We start from the raw sequence: 18779 nt of genomic DNA, 5'->3' as shown, positions 1-18779 counted from the left end.
AACCTTTTCATGATATGCTAATTTTTTGAGATAGGAATTTTGGGTTTTCATGAGCTATATGCCAAAATCATCAATATTAAAACAATAAAAGGCTTGAACTACTTCAGTTGTGTTGTAATGAATCTAAAATATATGAAAGTCTAATGTTTATCAGTACATTACAGAAAATAATGAACTTTATCACAATATGCTAATTTTTTGAAAAGGACCTGTACATATGGGTACAACGGGGCTAAAGGCCCACCTTAAGAAAAAATGTGCTATAGTATTCACTGTGCCTAAAATGTATAATTGCCAAAAAATATACATACATTGTATTGAACATTAATGGAGCAACAGATTTTGTGTGAAAATAAACCATTCAAGTTGTTTATTTTGTTTAAAAATCTTATAAATGTATGAGGTGGCAAGGGGGGTATTGACACAAATACTTCAGCTAAAATAATGTTTTAATAATGAAAAAGTTAATACTTGTTAAAAACAATCACTTTAGCAAAGTTTGTACTGTTTTCTGCTTAATTTGAAAAAAAAAAGTTCAATAAATATTGGCCTACTGTCATTAAAATGTTAATATAAAAATATATATTTTAAAATACAGAAATAAAATCATTTTAATAAGTAAGACTCTGAAAGTATTGAAGGAGATCCAATAATAATTGAAAATATATTTACAGTAACAACAAATGATATTTTATTATATGATATGATTAATATCATGTTTTTAAATATGATGGTGTCATTCTAAACATGGTGATTATCTCTAATATGGACACATACATAATATATATGATATTTATAACAACATATTTACCATCTGAATCTAACCATGTCATGTGAACAAATGGAAAAGTAGATTTTTTTTACATGGTGTATTTTTGTGTACTCTTTAGAGCTACATGACATTTTAAAGTCTCACTGTTCATCAGGCTTTTTTTTCTTTTTTTTTTTTTTTGCAGAAGCAGAAAGGAGCACTTCGCAGGTCGGCTCTCACATTGCTGTTTTCGGGAAGGAACTGAGCATTGCCTCTCGGCATGTGAGGCTGAGTAACGGACAGCAAGAATGAACTCCTGCAGAAGAGCTACAACAGCACAGGAAGTCAACAGCCTGTTTAGCACAACTTCCCTTTAACCCTCCCCTCGCTGACCATACACGCACTGTTTACACCAGAGCAACACATGAGCCTGTCATCTGCACCAAACAGAAACAACAGCATGATTTATATTTGCCAATGAAGAGAGGTAGGCTATGTTCAAGATATGACCTATACAGGTACATTTAATTATATTAATGTACGAATTATTGCATATTATGTGTAACTTTAAGGTACTTTCCGATTCCAAAATATTCATTTAGAAACCAAATATGACTAACAAGTGAAAAGCCTGACCTCTGGTGACATTTGAGAGAACAGTTAGGCCTATTCGACAATGATGACACATTGCTTATTGTTTTTATTGAAAACTGTACGTGAAACAGTACGAATTATGCAATTATATAGTAGTATGCTGTACTGTTTCCAATTGACCTAATATTTAATTCAACGGTGTCGAGTTGTCATCTTTGAAATAAAGCTTTTATTTAGTGCCTTGATTGTCTTAAAGGAATAGTTCACCCAAAAATGAGAATTTGCAGAAAATGTATTCACCCTCAGGCCATCCAAGATGTAGTTTCATTCTTCATCAGAATTGATTTGGAGAAATTTAGCATTAAATAAAAAAACAATGAATCCCCTGCAGCGAATGGGTGCCGTCAGAATGAGTTCAAACAGCTGATAAAAACGGTGAAAATCTGTGTTTGTAAGAAAAAAACTAAATCCATCAAGGTATTTTAACTTTAAACTCACACTGGAGAAAGAAATATTATGGTTTGAGGACCTGTATTTCAGCCAGAAGCAAAACACATCTTGAGTTTATTAACTCTATTAATATACTGCAGAAATATATTCTAAAACAGCACATGAAATATGAGACAATCCAAAATCAAAACAGAAGGGTAAAAACTACACATTTTTGTTTATTATGTAACAAAACCATTGTTCTCACAGAATTTAAGCAGTTACATAACCTTTGCTTTTGTAGCTATACTGTAAATAGAAAACTTACAAATCTTAGAGGATGGCACAATATGCGTAAAATTAGCACTCATCTCTCAACAATGTCTTTTTTTTTTTGCTTTAAACAGTTTAAAAACATCAACTCCAAGTCAAATGTAAGACACATTGGTATAAAAAGTACAGTTATCAGTAAATAGAATTTGTTTTTATCATAAATTGAATACTTGTATCATAACTGGATGCTTGACATGGTTTATGAAGACTGCATGTATATAAAGGACACAGTTTCATAATGCATTACAGGAAAGGCTGTCTGCGTGCAAATAAAGCATTTTCTTTGTGTGCTCAAACTTTTAACTTTTAGTCGAGGCACATGTCAGCTACGATGGGGCCTTATATGAGACCCTGAAAATAAATTATTGCATATTTACATCTCCACCTCTACAGGAATTCCTCGGAAATGTTCTAGAACCTGAAATGAGTTCATGTACATAAATGGACACGCTTTATAAAAAAAAAATAAAAAAAAGACAATCACTCTTAATGTTGTTAAGTAACATGTAAATACTCAAATAAGACACTCTTGCTTGGTTTTTGCTTGGCATGTCACATCAAAAGCATAAAAAAAACTGCATTAATTAATTTGTAAACACTCATCCGGTTAGAACCTCCTCCCATTCTGGAGCTGCAAGACGTCCCATTCGATAAAATACTGATGCATGTGAGCAGCACTAGACATCAAGTTTGCATATACGGTACACACAGCACAGCTGGAATACACTATACGTTTCTCTTTTGGTTCCAACAACACTTGTTTTTTTCTCTTAATTTAGCAGCTCCAAATAAGTAATAGGCACTTTTCCCTTCTGATGCCCACGTTCACCCATCAGCCAATCAGAGTCCATGCCTGGAACGCTGCTCACCATGATCACCTGAAATAAGAGACAAGTTAATGTGCATTCAAACCAAGAGACTGTTGTACAAATTAAAAATGGGCCGCTCACCTCATCAGCCAATAAGGAGAGCTCGTTGCTGCCCGCGGCGTCATAATCGTACAGCACCCGTGCTTTACGGCTCCCGCAGAAGTTTTGCAGCTCGGTGAAACCTGAAGACGCATTGGCTGTGTTGGCAGGAAGAGGGCCTGAGAGTGGCAGGATGGGTACGGACATGCTGGCTGTGCCGCTGGCCGCCGACTGGTTGTTGTTGGAAGAGAAAGCCGAAGGGAAGCTGGAGGGAGAAGAAAGTCCAAATGAGTTATTTAATTATTATAAAAATGAAAAATATATACTGATAAAAATATCTTACTTTCCCAACTGCTTTTGGAGGTCGACCATGTACTGGTAACACTGGGCGTAATATGTCATCTGAGCCTCCACAAAGTCATTTAGACAGTGGAGATGATGGGCCTGGGACAAAAAGAGATGATATGGTTTGTTATAGATCAGGCCTTGGGATCGCAGAGTAAAACTGAAGGGTTGTGTGAATTGAATTGGCAGGTGGCTCAGTGGGTGGCAGGTTTTCAGATGAGCTCACATGCGTACTGCTGATTCCTTCCAGAAGCAGCCTGACGATCTCTGCCTGTCTGTCAAACTCACTCTGTGTCATCTTCAGGTCCTGCTCGGCCTGAAAGAGAGAGAGAGATAGTCAGGGAAGGTTTCACGGGTGATGTGAGATTCATCACATCTAGTGCACTTAAAAGGCCTCACACTGTTCAAAGGGAACAAAGCAACTGGAAACTGAAAAAATAGCCAGTGCATTTTCAAACAGATATTGTTGACGGGTTTTAAAGAGAAAACCAGTCTTCAGGAGTGTGCTACTGATGTGCAAAAACTACATTTTCAAAATCAACTAGTTGATAGATGAGCAGTCAGCATTTAAGTATTAAGAAAGCTCTGTATAAATCCTCTTGGAGAAGTTGTATCTCTAACCCATGTCCGAATATGTGTACTTCCTTAATATGTGAAAAAGCAGTGTGTCAAAATGAGTAGCGTTTAAACACGCATTTTAAGTAAGTTGAAAATACGTGGATGACATATTGCTTTCGCTGAGATGATTAAATGAATGCAGTATAAGGGAAATATGGGGATTTTGGATGCAGCATGTTGTTAACAAAAATTATTTTCGGTAATGAAATAAAGCTGAAATAAAAAAGTATTGATGAAAAACTGAAAAAAAAACAAACAATGAAAATAAATGCTGCATGGCAAATAAATGCAATAAAATAAGTAATAACTTCAGTACTAAACTCACTAAAACTGAAAAAGTAATTAAACTTATAAAATAAAAAAAAAAAAAAAAAATGACTTGAATTAGTGAAAATATACACAAAAACAGTTCAAAATATTAAGAGAATACTAAAATAATACTGCTGTGGTCAAAAGTAATTAAAGGTAAAATACTATCAATTAAAATCAAAATGAAAACCAAAAATATACGCAAAAACAATTTAAAATTCAAAATATTAACTAAAATAATATTGGTGTTTTCAAAAGTAATTAAAGTTAAAAGACTAATAAAAAAACAGAATAAAACAATAAAAATGACAGAAAAAAAAACATTAAAACAAAAATTAAAAATGAAAACATACATAAAACCAATTTAAAGGGATAGGAAGATATTTTAAAGAAAGTTTGTAATCAGGCTGTTTTGGGGCACCATTGACTTCCATAGTAGGAAAAAAAAAATATGGAAGTCAATGGTGCCCAAAAATGAAAATTACTCACCCTCAAGTAGTTCCAAACCTGTATGAATGTCTTTGTTCTGCTGAACACAAAGGAAGATATTCTGAGGAATGTGGGAAACAGCAGTTCTGGGGCACCACTGACTTCCATAGTATTTTATTTTTTTTTCCTATTATGGAAGTCAATGGTGCCCCAAAACAGCCTGATTACTTTCTTCAAAATATCTTTGTGTTCAGCAGAACAAAGAAATTCATAAAGGTTTGGAACTACTTGAAGGTGAGTAAATTACAGAATTTTCATTTTTGGGTGAACTATCCCTTTAAAGGTGAACTATCCCGTTCAATCAGAATTTTATGAAGCGACGAGAATACTTTTTGTACGCAAAGAAAATAAAAATAACTTTTTTCAACAATTTGTCTCCTCTGTGTCTCTCCGCGTCACCGTAGTGCCATTTTGAAGAATATCTTATGAATGCAAACTGCGTACGCTCTTCTGTGTCAGCTGCAACAAAAGGATGCTCTATTTTCGTTCAAATCAAAGCGTAAATACACGTAAAAAATGTATCCTTGTGTTGCGGCTTGGAAAAGTCGTTATTTTTATTTTCTTTGCATACAAAAATTATTCTCGTCGCTTCATAAAATTCAGATTGAACCACTGATGGCAGATGGTCTGTTTTGATGATGTCTTTCATACTTTTCTGGGCCTGGACAGTGTTATTTACTTGGCAGTCAATGGGACAGTCACAAGCCTCACGGTTTTCATCCAAAATTTCTTAAATTGTGTTCCAAAGATGAACGAAGCTTTACGGGTTTGGAACGACATGGGGGTAAGTGATTAATGACAAAATTTAGATTTTGGGATGGCGTAACCCTTAAAAATCTAAATATTATTAACTAAAAGCATACTAAAATAATACTAGTGTGGTCATTTTAGAATATTAAAAGAAAACAAGTGATAGACCATTCAACCAAGTAAAGTCAGTGTCATGCAAAATCCTTTGTGTGGACCTTACATCTACTTTGTATTTTCAGTTTGCTTTCAAATCGCGGACCAATAGACTCAAGAACAGTTTTTACCCCAGCGTCACACGGGAGCTGAACATTGCCGGCATACAAACATACACAAAACTGAGAAACGCACCAATTTGATGGGACATTTTATATCTTAAACTACGTCATAGGTTAATACCCCTTGTATACATCAGTGTGTGCTTACTCCGTATAGGTTTACACTTTATATTACTCATTTCTGTTTCCATTCTGTCATTCATCTCTTTCATAGTGTGCAATATATCATGTCTACTGTGCAGTATTCCTGTGCAATATCTGTTCATCCAGTTGAGCCTTCAGACTGCAAACAATACAATATGTATATCTTATAACATGCCAATTGAGCAATAATGTGTGCAATACAATATTTCATGTTTACATATTTTCATTAATATTTTGCCTTGTACTGTTTTTTGTGTGTTGTTTGTCTTTGTATTGTATTGTTAACTAAGCTATATGTGACGGCACTGTAAGGATTGCTCTAATTTTGCTGTAATCGTACAGTGACAATAAAACTAATCTTGAATCTTCGGTTAGCAAACCAACACCTTAGCTTACTAGCTTAGCACATTGCAAATTTTTTTTAAGAAAATGTTCTTTTGATTAGCTAGAACAGGATATTTTGATGTTTTTGATCATGCACGGAGGAATCTTGTATGACACCAGAGTCTTAAAATTATGTTGGAAATTACAGACAGAAAAAAAGCCTTGTAAACCACAAAACATTGGAACAGAAACATTAGGCAATGAAGTCCAGCTGGTCTATTTCCAGCTTTTCCACTGAAGAGAGAAACTAATCATGACACAGATTGCAGTTTTCACATTAGCGCCAAGATTCACAGCTGATCCAAAATAGCAGAACATTCTTCTTACCTTTGTCACTTCCTCTGCCTACATCTGCACAGCATTTAAAAACAGCGATAATATATTAAGAAAAAGGCCTGAGTGTTAACACTAAACATCCAATAGCAGCTAAAATCACTGAGGAAAATGTCTCACGGTAACCCAAGTTAACAAAATACCATGTTATTGTGATTAAAACATTAAAAGATAATGTGATGTCTTTCAAAAAGACAGTTTCAGAGTCATTTTAATTTATTTTATTTGATTACAGTGATGCTAATACCAAGTTAACCCAATTTTATCAAAGTAATAATAATTAAAACATGGTATTTTGTCAAAAACTATGGCTAGCATGATTAGGGATTCAACACAAAACACTGCTGCCGCAGGGAAACATGGACTATTTGTACATTACTTGCACAATTCACAGCGACTCGAAGCAAACTAAACACTTCCCACTTTGGAAGAGGGCAGCTGTTTGTTATGGAACTGATGTGTTTAAGTGGTGTATATATGTGTGTGTAGGTTGAGTGCTGGTCATGAGGAGATCTTGAAGCACTTCTTTACTTCTCTTGTGAAACTGGGGCCAAGGGCGAAGAGCAGTTTTGAAATGTCATCACGATGTTGAGCAAACATGGATATCCTCTTTCCAAACTCTATATGCGCATCAAAAAAGGAACCTGGGAACACACACGCTGCTAATATCCGGGACAAAAGAGCTTAATCAACAGCTTAAAGAGGAACTAGCGTGTCTTAAAGGTGCCTCTTCTAAAGCAGAACACTGCATGGCACTCGAGTGAAAGACACACAGACCAACCTTCTGCCACTTCACATGGAGGAAATTCACCATGAAGGAGAAATTGGCAACATAGCCAGCGTCCCCTGGTGGAGGGGTAGTTCTGAGGGGCTACCGTGTGTCGACGCAAAAACAGGAGAAAGTCAAGAATGCATTTAGGGAAGATGGCAAGTGCCGTTTCGGATTACTAGTTGTCTAGGCTTTAGCTTATATTTGTAAAGTAGTTCCAATAGGAAACTCATTGACGTTAAGTCGTATTTAAGGGGAAAATTCAATTCTAAATCACATTAAAGCAATAATAACTCACCAGAGCTCTGGCATCAGCCATTTTGGCTTTCTTTAGCTTGGTCTTTGCAGCATCAAGGTCCAGTCGTTTGTTCTGAAGCAGTTTGCGCTCTTTCTGTAGAGGAGGAGATGAATTTGGTTTGTTTAAGTTACATTTTTATTGTTAAAAACTCTCAGACATTCTTTAAGTTAAAGCTGTTACAGCTTCACACACGTTTGAATGGTTTTTGACCTCTTAACAAAACAATGAACCATAGGTTTTATTCAGACAGACTGCAAAATTGGTCTTGTCTTTTTTTGTGTATCCGATTCAAATTAATTAATTAAAACAAAAAACACTCATTAAATCCAATATTTACAAAGCTGATTAAAATTGAAATCAAAATCTGATTTTATGCAAATTAGTTTAAATTTAACAAAGTTTAATCTCAGTATGATTTTTGTGTTTTTGAAAGAAGTCTCATGCAGTACGAACAGTTATGAATTTTTTTTTTTTCATATTTTAAAATTTAATTTATTCCTGTGATGGCAGAGCTGAATTTTCAGTGTCACATGATCCTAAAAAAATATTTTTTTTATTGCTCAAAACCATTAAAGTTTAAAACGGTTTTATTGCTTAATACTTTTAGTAAAAAAAACAACATTTAAAATACTCACAACAATGTAAATTTGTTTTACTGTCACTTTTGATCAATTTAATACGCTGTTGCTGAATAAGTATTTTTTATTTTTATTGACTCTAGACTTTTGAAAGCTAGTGTACATAGCAATATTTCCGAATAATTAAAAAAAAAACGTGTTGTTAGGGTTCCCTGATCTCACCAATATAGTCTTGAAGTCTCCTTCTAAAAAGTTACGGAAAGGTGTGAGGAAATTGATGGCAGAGCTCTGAATTAACTCTCGCTCTGCTCCTCCAATCTGGTTCTCCGTCTCGCCGCACTTTATCAGAGCATTTCCTGTGGACAGACACAGACTGAATCAATATTTTAACAAAATTATGAAATGTCTAGAGGCTCCCTTAACAGTAAATGGGCTTTCACATCTAATTTACAGACTACTAGTATTTTAGTAGCTGTTTACGTTCAAGCAAGGGGAAATGGGGCATTGGCACACAGCAATTGACTACTATTATTGAATGAGGTACTATGGATAATTAGGACACTATGCTGCCCTTGTGTTTGATGCTTACCGTAGGCTGTTCCAGGCCCAAATTCATTCCCAGAGTCGATCATGGACTGACCCAGAAGCTCATGGTTGTTCATCCGCGTGGGCACCTTTTTGTCCAGTTTTTCATACAGGAATTCTTCTATTCTGACATCTGAAATTGCAGATAGTAACAATTACATTACAATGCAAACCTATGTTACATATTAGGACTTGCCACATAAAACTCCTAAATTCTTTGATTTTGTTTATAAATGAAGCTTTTGGTGTAACGAAGTATATGAAAGTATTTTCAGTAGTGTTCAATAATATTTTTAACTTAAAACCAATTAATTTAGATGTTAACATTTCCTTTTTCAGCGCAAGACATTATTAATAATACATAGAAAAAAAATATATTTTAAAATAATTAAAACAAATACTAAAAGGATCATGGTGTCACCCTTGCAAAGCAATCTCTAAATTTCTCTAGTGATTTTCTAGATGCAAGTAGACAGGTGTACGTGCTAGTTCTGTGTTTTGATCAGCTGTTTGTTCTCTGTGCTGCTGATGTGTGGCACCATAATGAGGAGAGCAGCTGTAGTTAGTTACATAGACGTTCTGACATTTCTGTGAGATGTGAACACTGAGGAAAAGAATAAACATGAATGGTTTCCAAGGAAGATGAACCTTCTGAGAGAAAAAAAAAAAGCTAATTAAATTGTACCATCAAAACATACATATACCAGTAACTAATTAGATGCAGATGTTGACACTAACGAATCATCTAATCACTGAATGGATCTTACTTGGGTTTGGTTGCAGTAACACCTCTGTCTGCTTCAAAATCTTCTCTGTCCAGTGTTTAGTGGTTTCAGCTCTGGTGAGGAGATTCTCCAAATGTGCATCCAACTCAGTCTTCTCAGCCTGGCCGAATTTTTCTTCTGTGAACTGTTTGTAAAGATAAATTTTTTTTTTTTTTTTTTTTTTTTTGAGGAGCATATGTTTGCCTATATTACTGTCACACATCTTAAACAAGGCAAATTCAGACAAATTTAAAGTGTTGTCAGTATAACACGTTCTAATGTTAAACTTTTTGATGAAGTTACACACCAACACACAAAATAAAAGTATCTAGAATTACATAAAAGTATTCCTGACAGATTTAAATGAAAGGAAAATGTACATTTATTACACTCGCAATAACAGGTATAAAGTGTTATAAACACCGAGGCGTTTGTTTTGTGAGTGGTTGTCTCTCAATTCCCAGTGAGCAGCGTTTTGGGGCATTGTTTGTTCCCCTTCATCAGCAAATATGACCATCTCTATGCTGATGGTTAATAATATTGTCTAGCTAGATAGCTCGGTGGGTGTTTAGCACACAGCCTTTGTGTGTGGATTAAACTCTGCTTTAGCTAACTGTTAGTTAGCATTAGCCTCACAAACTGAACATGGACAAAAAGTGAAAATGTCGGTGTATTTTGGCCATTTAACAAAGTATACATTGCTAAAGGACATAACCGAGCATTTCGTGTTTGCTTTTGCAGTCAAATAATAAAAAATAAGACTACGAAGTCGCTGAACAAAACAGATTTATAGCACGAGAAAGGGAGGCCCAGAATAGTAGCGTTAGTTAGAGAAAGAAAGATACAGACATGCAGCATGATGTACATTAGAACTCATTAGAAGTGCCAAAAATGAAGTTGTTTAGGACTAACGTGTTGAAATGAAACTTCTTTACAGCGAATCTGAATTTGCACTTACTTGCACCGCCCGACTGAATAAAGTCCCAGCGTCCGCTGCCAGCCTCTTCACATTAAAATCCATCTTTAACTTTTCTATATAAGACTAATTATTAAATATAAGTGCGCACGGCTGGATGGTGTAAATAAATATGATGGCATCAATTTTATCCTTTATTACAAAGGCCGGGTTTTAGTGAAAGTATGACTGAAGCAACAGCCGGCGGAGAAGAGGAAGATCCACCCACAGATCTGATTACTGCGAGCACAGAACCCGACCTGGACCTCGAGAAGTGTCTAATATCAGCAACATTATACAAAACAAAACGCTTTCAGGAATTTTCACTGAATCATTTTCATTAATATATTCTGTCGCGCTGCACAGAGACCCGGGATATTGTGTTTTAAGGCCCAGACTGCCATAGTGAGTCAGACCTGTTTCTTCAAGTTTGAGACTTGGTCTCATGTTTTTATTTTGTGAAAGTGTCATGATTAGCCTTTTTTCTCGTGTAACTTAGTTAAGTTAGTTAAACTTTAATCAGAATGTGTGCATCATATGTCTATGTATTTCTATCTATGTGTATAGCGCCCTCTACGGGCCAACAGAGTAGAATGCAAGAGGATAGTGGGTTGTTTACATCTATCTATCTATCTATCTATCTATCTATCTATCTATCTATCTATCTATCTATCTATCTATCTATCTATCTATCTATCTATCTATCTATCTATCTATCTATCTATCTATCTATCTATCTATCTATCTATCTATCTATCTGTCTATCTGTCTGTCTGTCTGTCTGTCTGTTTATCTCTGTCTGTCTGTCTGTCTGCTTATCTCTATCTATCTATATGTCTGTCTGTCTGTCTGTTTATCTCTGTCTGTCTGTCTGTCTGCTTATCTCTATCTATCTATATGTCTGTCTGTCTGTCTGTCTGTTTATCTCTGTCTGTCTGTCTGTCTGTTTATCTCTGTCTGTCTGTCTGTCTGTCTGTCTGTTTATCTCTGTCTGTCTGTCTGTCTGTCTGTCTGTCTGCTTATCTCTATCTATCTATATGTCTGTCTGTCTGTCTGTGTCTGTCTGACAGACTGACATCAACTGCTTTTATTAACAAATTGAATAGTGTGAAGCAAAAAAAAAAAAAATGCATTGAAAAATTAAGTTGGCCTATATGTGCTAATACTTAAATACTGACCTTTAAATTACCTTTTGGTTAGTTGTTCAGCTTGAAAAGCAATATTTCCTCTGTGGAATAAGTATTTTTATCTCACAGCATAGTTATCATCGCTAGATGGCAGCATGTAACAACAGTACTGTTCTTAATGTGTTTGAGTTCTGCTCACCTGGCTGTAATTTAGAGATAAGAGTTTAATAACAGGAAAAATGAAAAGATCAGGGAGGGTTCTGACTTTGGGCATACTTTAAAGAAAGTCAATCACGTCATAATAAATGTCAAATCTATTTATAGATGTTAATATTCAACCCAACATTTGTTGTTTAAATATGGGTTTCAGATATTTTATTATATATACATTAAATATAGAAAGATATAGAGAGAAATATTTATATGTGATTTAAACTGAAAGGTTGTGTCCTCAGGATATGCATATTTTCATAAAGGTCAGGCAGGCAAGCTGTTATAAATTAACTGGAGCAAGTTATCCCGTGTTTAAAAAAATGTGTAGTGTGTGTATTGGCTATATCACGTCTTTTATAGCTTTTATAGTCATATAGCTGTTTTTGCTGTTTCATAATTGACTCATTGTTTAAAGTTTGTAACAGTTTGTTACATTTTCTCTCCCCTATACCTTCTCTGCAGCATCAGCGCTTGTAACCGTAGTAACTGAATATTAATCCTAGCCAATATTGCTTCCTCATGCAGAACCGAAGAGCATCTCATCTCCTTTTCCTTTTCTGTTCGTGTGCAAGGTTTTTTTTTTCTCTCTCTCTGAGGGAGCAAGTATTTTTTTTCAGTCACCGACAGAAATGAATCCAGTGTTATTTCGTCCGAGAGCCTGCTATATAAAAAAATAGGCTATATTTTTAATATTACTGAAAATTTGTATTCTGTTGCTCTCATAAAGGAGCAATGGATATTGTTCTCGTTGCCAGCGTTAAATAAGCCTTTGCCAAAGAACAACACATTATTTTGGGAAATGGGCAGCACTGCAATGGATCCTAAGAAGAAAGATGAGAAGAAAAATTCAAGAAAAAGGAGATCGCTTCGGATAAACATGCCTGTAAGTTCATATCTGACGATACTGATGTTCTTCTCTGCATAAATACTGCAAAAGTGTATTTACATTTTATTTATATTTATTAAATAATGTTTTATTTGTTTGTTATTATTATTAGGCTACTATTATTATTATTGCTGCAGTCCCAAATATTTACTTTCACAAGTCATTGATGTCATAATTTAGGATAGACCATGGTGTGGTAATATTTATGTCTTTGATTAATATGTGCACAGGCTATTTAAAACAATCTGACATCTTGGTATAAGAATTTATTTATATAGGCTAATTTTATTTTTTGGTGTATAGTAAATACTGCGAAATAAGCATAAAATATTTTCTATTGACTGTATTTATTCATGTTTTGTATTATTATTATCATCACATCCTGGATGGTCTCTGAGATATTAGCCTCATGTATTAACTAAATGTACATAAAGTTTCCTGGTTCTCAGGAGAATTAATGTTAGCACTTGCTAATCCTAATCAGCATCATATTCAAATCAACCACCTCCTCACATAATAGCAATGAACATGTTTTGACCAGGTGTGGACCATTTTTCAATTGGCCACACCTGACTGAGTTAAACATGGAGTCAGTCATCATCTCTAATGGCTTAAAGAACCACAGATGACAGTCAGTTAATGTGTGGTTTTCCTAAATGAATGTTTAGAGAAACACAAAGGCTTTTAATGAACTAATAAGGATTAGAACTGATCCTGTATAGACACAGATATATAGGGAGAGTGACAGATGTGAAATTTTACACAATGTCAGGTTTCTATCTTATTATTTTGGTAATAAAATATGTATAATTATTAGATTAAAAAGTAATCCCTGTACAATAAGCAGTGTTTTGGTTCAGTCAGATAATGAAACCGTAAGTCTCTGTTTCTTCCAGTGCTGGAGCCACCGAGTAATCACCTGCTAATTAGCTGTTTACTGTCATTATCAGATCAGTGTCATTACTGAGTAATCCTATGAATATATAAACCATATTCATCAGTTGGGAACACAGGCTCTGCAACGGACATGCAAGCATAATTTGTTACATCGTGGCATTTTTGCCAGTTTCCTGACATTTTAACAGGTATATGTGAAATATGCATGAGGGTAAACAATCTTGAGCCATAGAGATGAACACTTTGAAAATGTCCAAATGTTGATAAAGGTCTTTATAGCATGCATTCATAAACAGAATGTAGGTTTAAATGTTTTATGAATCTTGTACCCAGGATTAATATGAAAATCAAGGTTGGAACGTCTTGTCACTCATAATATGGCCAAAATTAACTGTCATATTGACATATGACATTTATGGACATTCAAGTTTAAATCAGTAAACTATTAGAGTATTTAACCACATTTACTGCTCTTAAAATGTTGGTAAAAAATAACTGAAGTAAAGGTCAAAAAGCCAGCATTGTTACTATGTACACACATACTTTCGCATGTAATCAACCCGGCTGAACCCGCAAGCACTTTTGTGTACATAAGCAATAGGTTCGGTGATTTCCCTATATTTTGAATCAATACAAAAATAGACACAAATATATCTTTCTGAGTGCTTTTTGAAGTTTAATTTGTTTAGTTTTCAGTGGCAGGTGACAATTTTAGTGTGGTAAACTGAGATTCTTGCAATGTTGTTCTATATACCGACTTGTTAAAAAGAAGTGTGAATCATATTAAATGTGCACTTATTAAATCTTAAAGTATATTTAAAAAAACTGCTTGCAGATAAGTGACATACTGCCAAGTATGGTGACCCATACTCAGAATTCGTGCTCTGCATTTAACCCATCCAACGTGTACACACACAGCAGTGAACACACACACACACCGTGAACACACACCCGGAGCAGTGGGCAGCCATTTATGCTGCAGCGCCCGGGGAGCAGTTGGGGGTTCGGTGCCTTGCTCAAGGGCACCTCAGTCGTGGTATTGAGGGTGGAGAGAGCTCCATTCACTCCCCCCACCTACAATCCCTGCCGGCCCGAGACTCGAACCCGCAACCTTTGGATTACGAGTCCGACTCTTTAACCATTAGGCCACGACTTCCCCATAATATGTTATTAATGAAATAAAAGACCACTTAAGTGTACTTAGAGTACACTTTTTAATACTGAAGTAAAGTGCACTTTGTAATAATGTCGAATTAAATGCTTTACTTTAAAGTGCTAAATATTTTATAATACTTTAAAGTAAGTTAATACATTATAAATGCATTTAATTGTAATTGAAATACTTTATGTACAAGTTTTAAAAATTCAAGTATATTTTAATTTTCCATAAATGCTTGTCACTATATTCAACAGTACACTTTAAGCATATTTCAAAGACAATAGAATTATGAAATTACATATAAAAATTTACTTAAGTCCTTTTTAAGTGGGTCAAAAAGCACTAATTAATTGAATTTAATACATTTAAACTAATACTTTTCTATTTAATTGTAAATAATATCAAATTAAGCATCTGGAAACATTCAGTTTGCACTTAGATATGTTCTTTTAAAGTATAATATTTATATTAAAGTATTATATAATAAGTGCTCTTTCATGCTAAAGTGTAGGCCTATTACATTTTCACAAGGGTTCCCACGTTTTGGAGACCATTTGTGTCCCGTGGTATGATCCTTTGCTGTGACCTTTGACCTTTGTAGGGCCCTAGAGTTTGCTGATCTTGACTTCAGAAGGTAAAAAAATGAGTGTTTTTCAGAAAAGTCAAGTCTCAAATATTGTACTTTAGTTGATCTGTACACAACCTGCTGTCAGTTTAAACTTCAGACAGCATCACAAGTGCTTGCATTTTGTGTCTGTGATTCACATATGCTGTTACATTGTGTCTTTTGTGACTCATGCCAACAATGAGATGCTGAATGGTTGCCTTGGACATGTCGCAATTTTATGATGTTTGTCTCGTTTCAAAATGATTTGCAGACCCCCACCAGGCTGAATCTCTCCCTCAGTCATTACCTACTCTGGATTTTTCTCTGTTTATCCATACACAAACAGAGAGCGCTGCAAGCCAGCTTGTTACCTTCCTGTATTTAAGTTTATTTAGGTATAAACACACAAATCCCCAGACCTGCCCCACTGACCTCCATGTTACTGAAGGGAGATGCTCTAACATGTCAGTGAGTTATGACTGTCCTTGCTCCTTGGAGCAACCCTGCATTCGTCTAATGGGATTTCCGAATGCTCGTATCTCGATGCAAGAGCGCTACAGCTGTAACTCTGTGAGTCTAAGGGGGTGTTTTTTATTTGATCGCTCTCCAGTGCTTGTTTGCAGAGGTAATATTTTGTCCTGATCTCTAGCCTGCAAATATGGGCTTGTAATCGGGTCTTGGGCTCCAAGGATATGGAGGCGGGGTGCCTTGAGCTCCCCGTCTACAGGACAGATGGCCTTTCTACTTTGGCTGTGGTCCTTCTAGATAAGGAATCTGATTCGGATCTGTGTTTTTATTGCTGGATTGGTTTGTACATTGGGAGATAAGGTACGATAAATGGCATGTGGATAGACAATACATCGACACGACTTGCTGTGAAAATTAAATCAAGCAGTTTACTTGTTGATTCTCATGTTGCAAACAAGTCTTGTGAAACATTTTCAAGGACGTTGATTTGAATTCTAACTCATGGCTTTAATTTTTCTTGGCTTTTACCCACATTTCTATCAGTTGGGAGTGGAACTGCTGTCTCAGGCTTTGAAAGTCAATCCTGTTACCATGGATATGACTGACCCGTTGTGAGACGAGAGAAGGTTTGCATGTTGAGGAGTAACATGAGTCAGGCTGTAATGGATGGTTGTAATGAAGGAGATACGGAAAGGATGTTAAAAGCAATTAGGCAGTTTTTGATTTTACAATGGTAAGAAAAAAAATCAAATAACAAATACGTCGAATATAGGAATAAAAGAAATGCTAATGTTGAGAAATGTGAAAGGTTCTAGGTACAGTATCATTGGCTGAGGCTGACATTATATGATTCACTTATTAAATTAATTAAATGCTTCATAAGGATCAGTTTTACTCAGATTTGCTACTATATTCAGTGTGTTTTACTACTAGTAAAACACACCGAATGTAACAAATACGAATAAAACTGATAATTCAGCATTTAATCAAAAGTTAATTCTTTTAAATACAGTGTTATTTATTTATTTAAAGAAGCAGGTTTATTGTAATTACAATACTAATAGGGATGCACAGATATTTATATTCAGGTTATTTTCATGGTATGGACAATATACTATAAATTCTATACTAATTTGTCTAAATTAGTAAAATAAATTTTTTTTTTACATTATTTGACATTCTCAGTTTGTCAGCCATCTTCCACCCTACTTTCTATGTCATCAACCATAGAAAAACCAATAATGCTTTTATTAGTATTGACTTCAGTAAGTAAATGGATGTATAAGAAAAAGTGCATTAGGAAATTTTCACTAACAACAGTGTTTTTTTAATATTTCACCGGTTACAGTAATTCTCTGTGTAGTAGTATAGGTAACAGGTCAGGCTAGCAAAGGGTTTTTAAACTGCATGGTACAGATCACACTAATACATCTCAAATATATGGAGTGACCGCTAAACAATCACGTCCTCTGTGTAGCTACAATAGCGGATTGTGTAATGAGGATAAAGTTAATGCACTTCAGTGACTCTGTGGTTTGTGCTGTTGTTTGAAATGTCACTGTGTCACATTTACAGATTCTGAGCATTTTAATGAGCTTTAGGTTACGGCCAGAGTGAGTTTAGGTATTAGTCTCTGTAGGTGCGAGATTCTAGCAAACAGCAGCAAAATGGATGAAGGATTGAAGAACCTGTGTGTAAGTTTGCAAGCTGCTGTACTGTGCTTAGTTTCTTTGTTTAGCTGTGAAAATGTTTTTAATGTTGTTCTTGTTCAATAATTATCCCAGCTAACAGAGAACGTGTCCAGAATGTTCTGGCAAGGTTCTCTCAAAGTTACGAACAAATGTTCCTATTAAAAAGCTTGCCATGGATGCGAAAACGCAGAAAATTGAACCTGATCCAAAAAAATGTTTTATGACAGACAAAAGTTTCGGAGGCAGTGTGCAATCGTGATTGACACAAAGTGAGATTGTATTTATTTTTTAACGTGCAAAAATTTCAGATGAGAATTTCGACTAAAACCTTTAGTCTAATGATTTTTTTTTAAAACGTTACCACTCACTAATTGTTTAAGATGGTTCAGAGAAAGTAAAATTCCCATAATGTTTGCAAAAATTAAACATACCTTACGTTTTATCAAGTTCAGTTCAGAAAGCATATAACTTGTTCATAACTTAATGGGAATGTTAGTAAAATGTTCTTAGAATCTATTTTGCTTAGAAGGTTGTACAATTTTTATAAACTGACCGCATTTATCTCATTTCCGTAATCCATCATGCTTGTTTTGAGCCTTTTTCTTGAAGCTGGCCTAGAAAAATATAACCAATGCTTGTTGATCCCGTTGGAGTTTCTTAGAAATAACTGTCCGATGTCCAACAGTGAGAGTCTAATGTGAAGATAAGTGATGCCTGATTTAATCTGTGCATTACATGTTTCACATACATTCGCACAGACCGGGAAAAAATTGCAGGGCGGTCACATGAGATCATGTTACTTTAAAAACCGGTTTAAATGACAGAGGCCGTGTCGATGTTTTTAGTTGTTATTGCTTGGCGGTGATGATATATTGTCTGAAAGAAGTAGAGACAAAGCTGCAGTGACTGATGTTGATAAAAGTCGGTGGATTTTTGAGAAGGAGGAAAGTGGAGACTTTTAATATCTGCTGTGAGTTTTTCCAAATTGTTCTTGTATCACTGGCTCTGTACACCCACCGAGTGTCCATCTGTCTTATGTGATGTGCTTCTGTTTAACTGTCTAAAACCATTTATACTCTTTCCTCTGTGTCTGTTATTTGTATAATTCCTTGTGATTTTG

The 18779-nt window shown here is 35.1% G+C and overlaps 1 protein-coding gene across 1 annotated transcript; it reads right to left on the bottom strand.

Annotated features, from left to right (window-relative positions):
* Positions 1-1994: 1994 nt before the first annotated feature.
* On the bottom strand, positions 1995-11176 carry LOC306863184 (endophilin-B1-like). The gene is made up of 9 exons (XM_079406402.1): positions 10615-11176; positions 9660-9801; positions 8897-9025; positions 8530-8663; positions 7730-7822; positions 3587-3676; positions 3359-3459; positions 3058-3280; positions 1995-2985 (listed from the first exon to the last, which is right to left on the bottom strand). Exons 1-9 carry the CDS (start codon positions 10675-10677, stop codon positions 2878-2880), a joined length of 1083 nt encoding a protein of 360 aa, XP_079262528.1. The 5' UTR covers positions 10678-11176; the 3' UTR covers positions 1995-2877.
* Between the last annotated feature and the right edge of the window lie 7603 nt (positions 11177-18779).

The sequence above is a fragment of the Barbus barbus genome (genome assembly GCF_936440315.1).
Source record: "Barbus barbus genome assembly, chromosome: 44".
NCBI lineage: Eukaryota > Metazoa > Chordata > Actinopteri > Cypriniformes > Cyprinidae > Barbus > Barbus barbus.
This window is presented reverse-complemented; position numbering and strand designations above follow the sequence as displayed.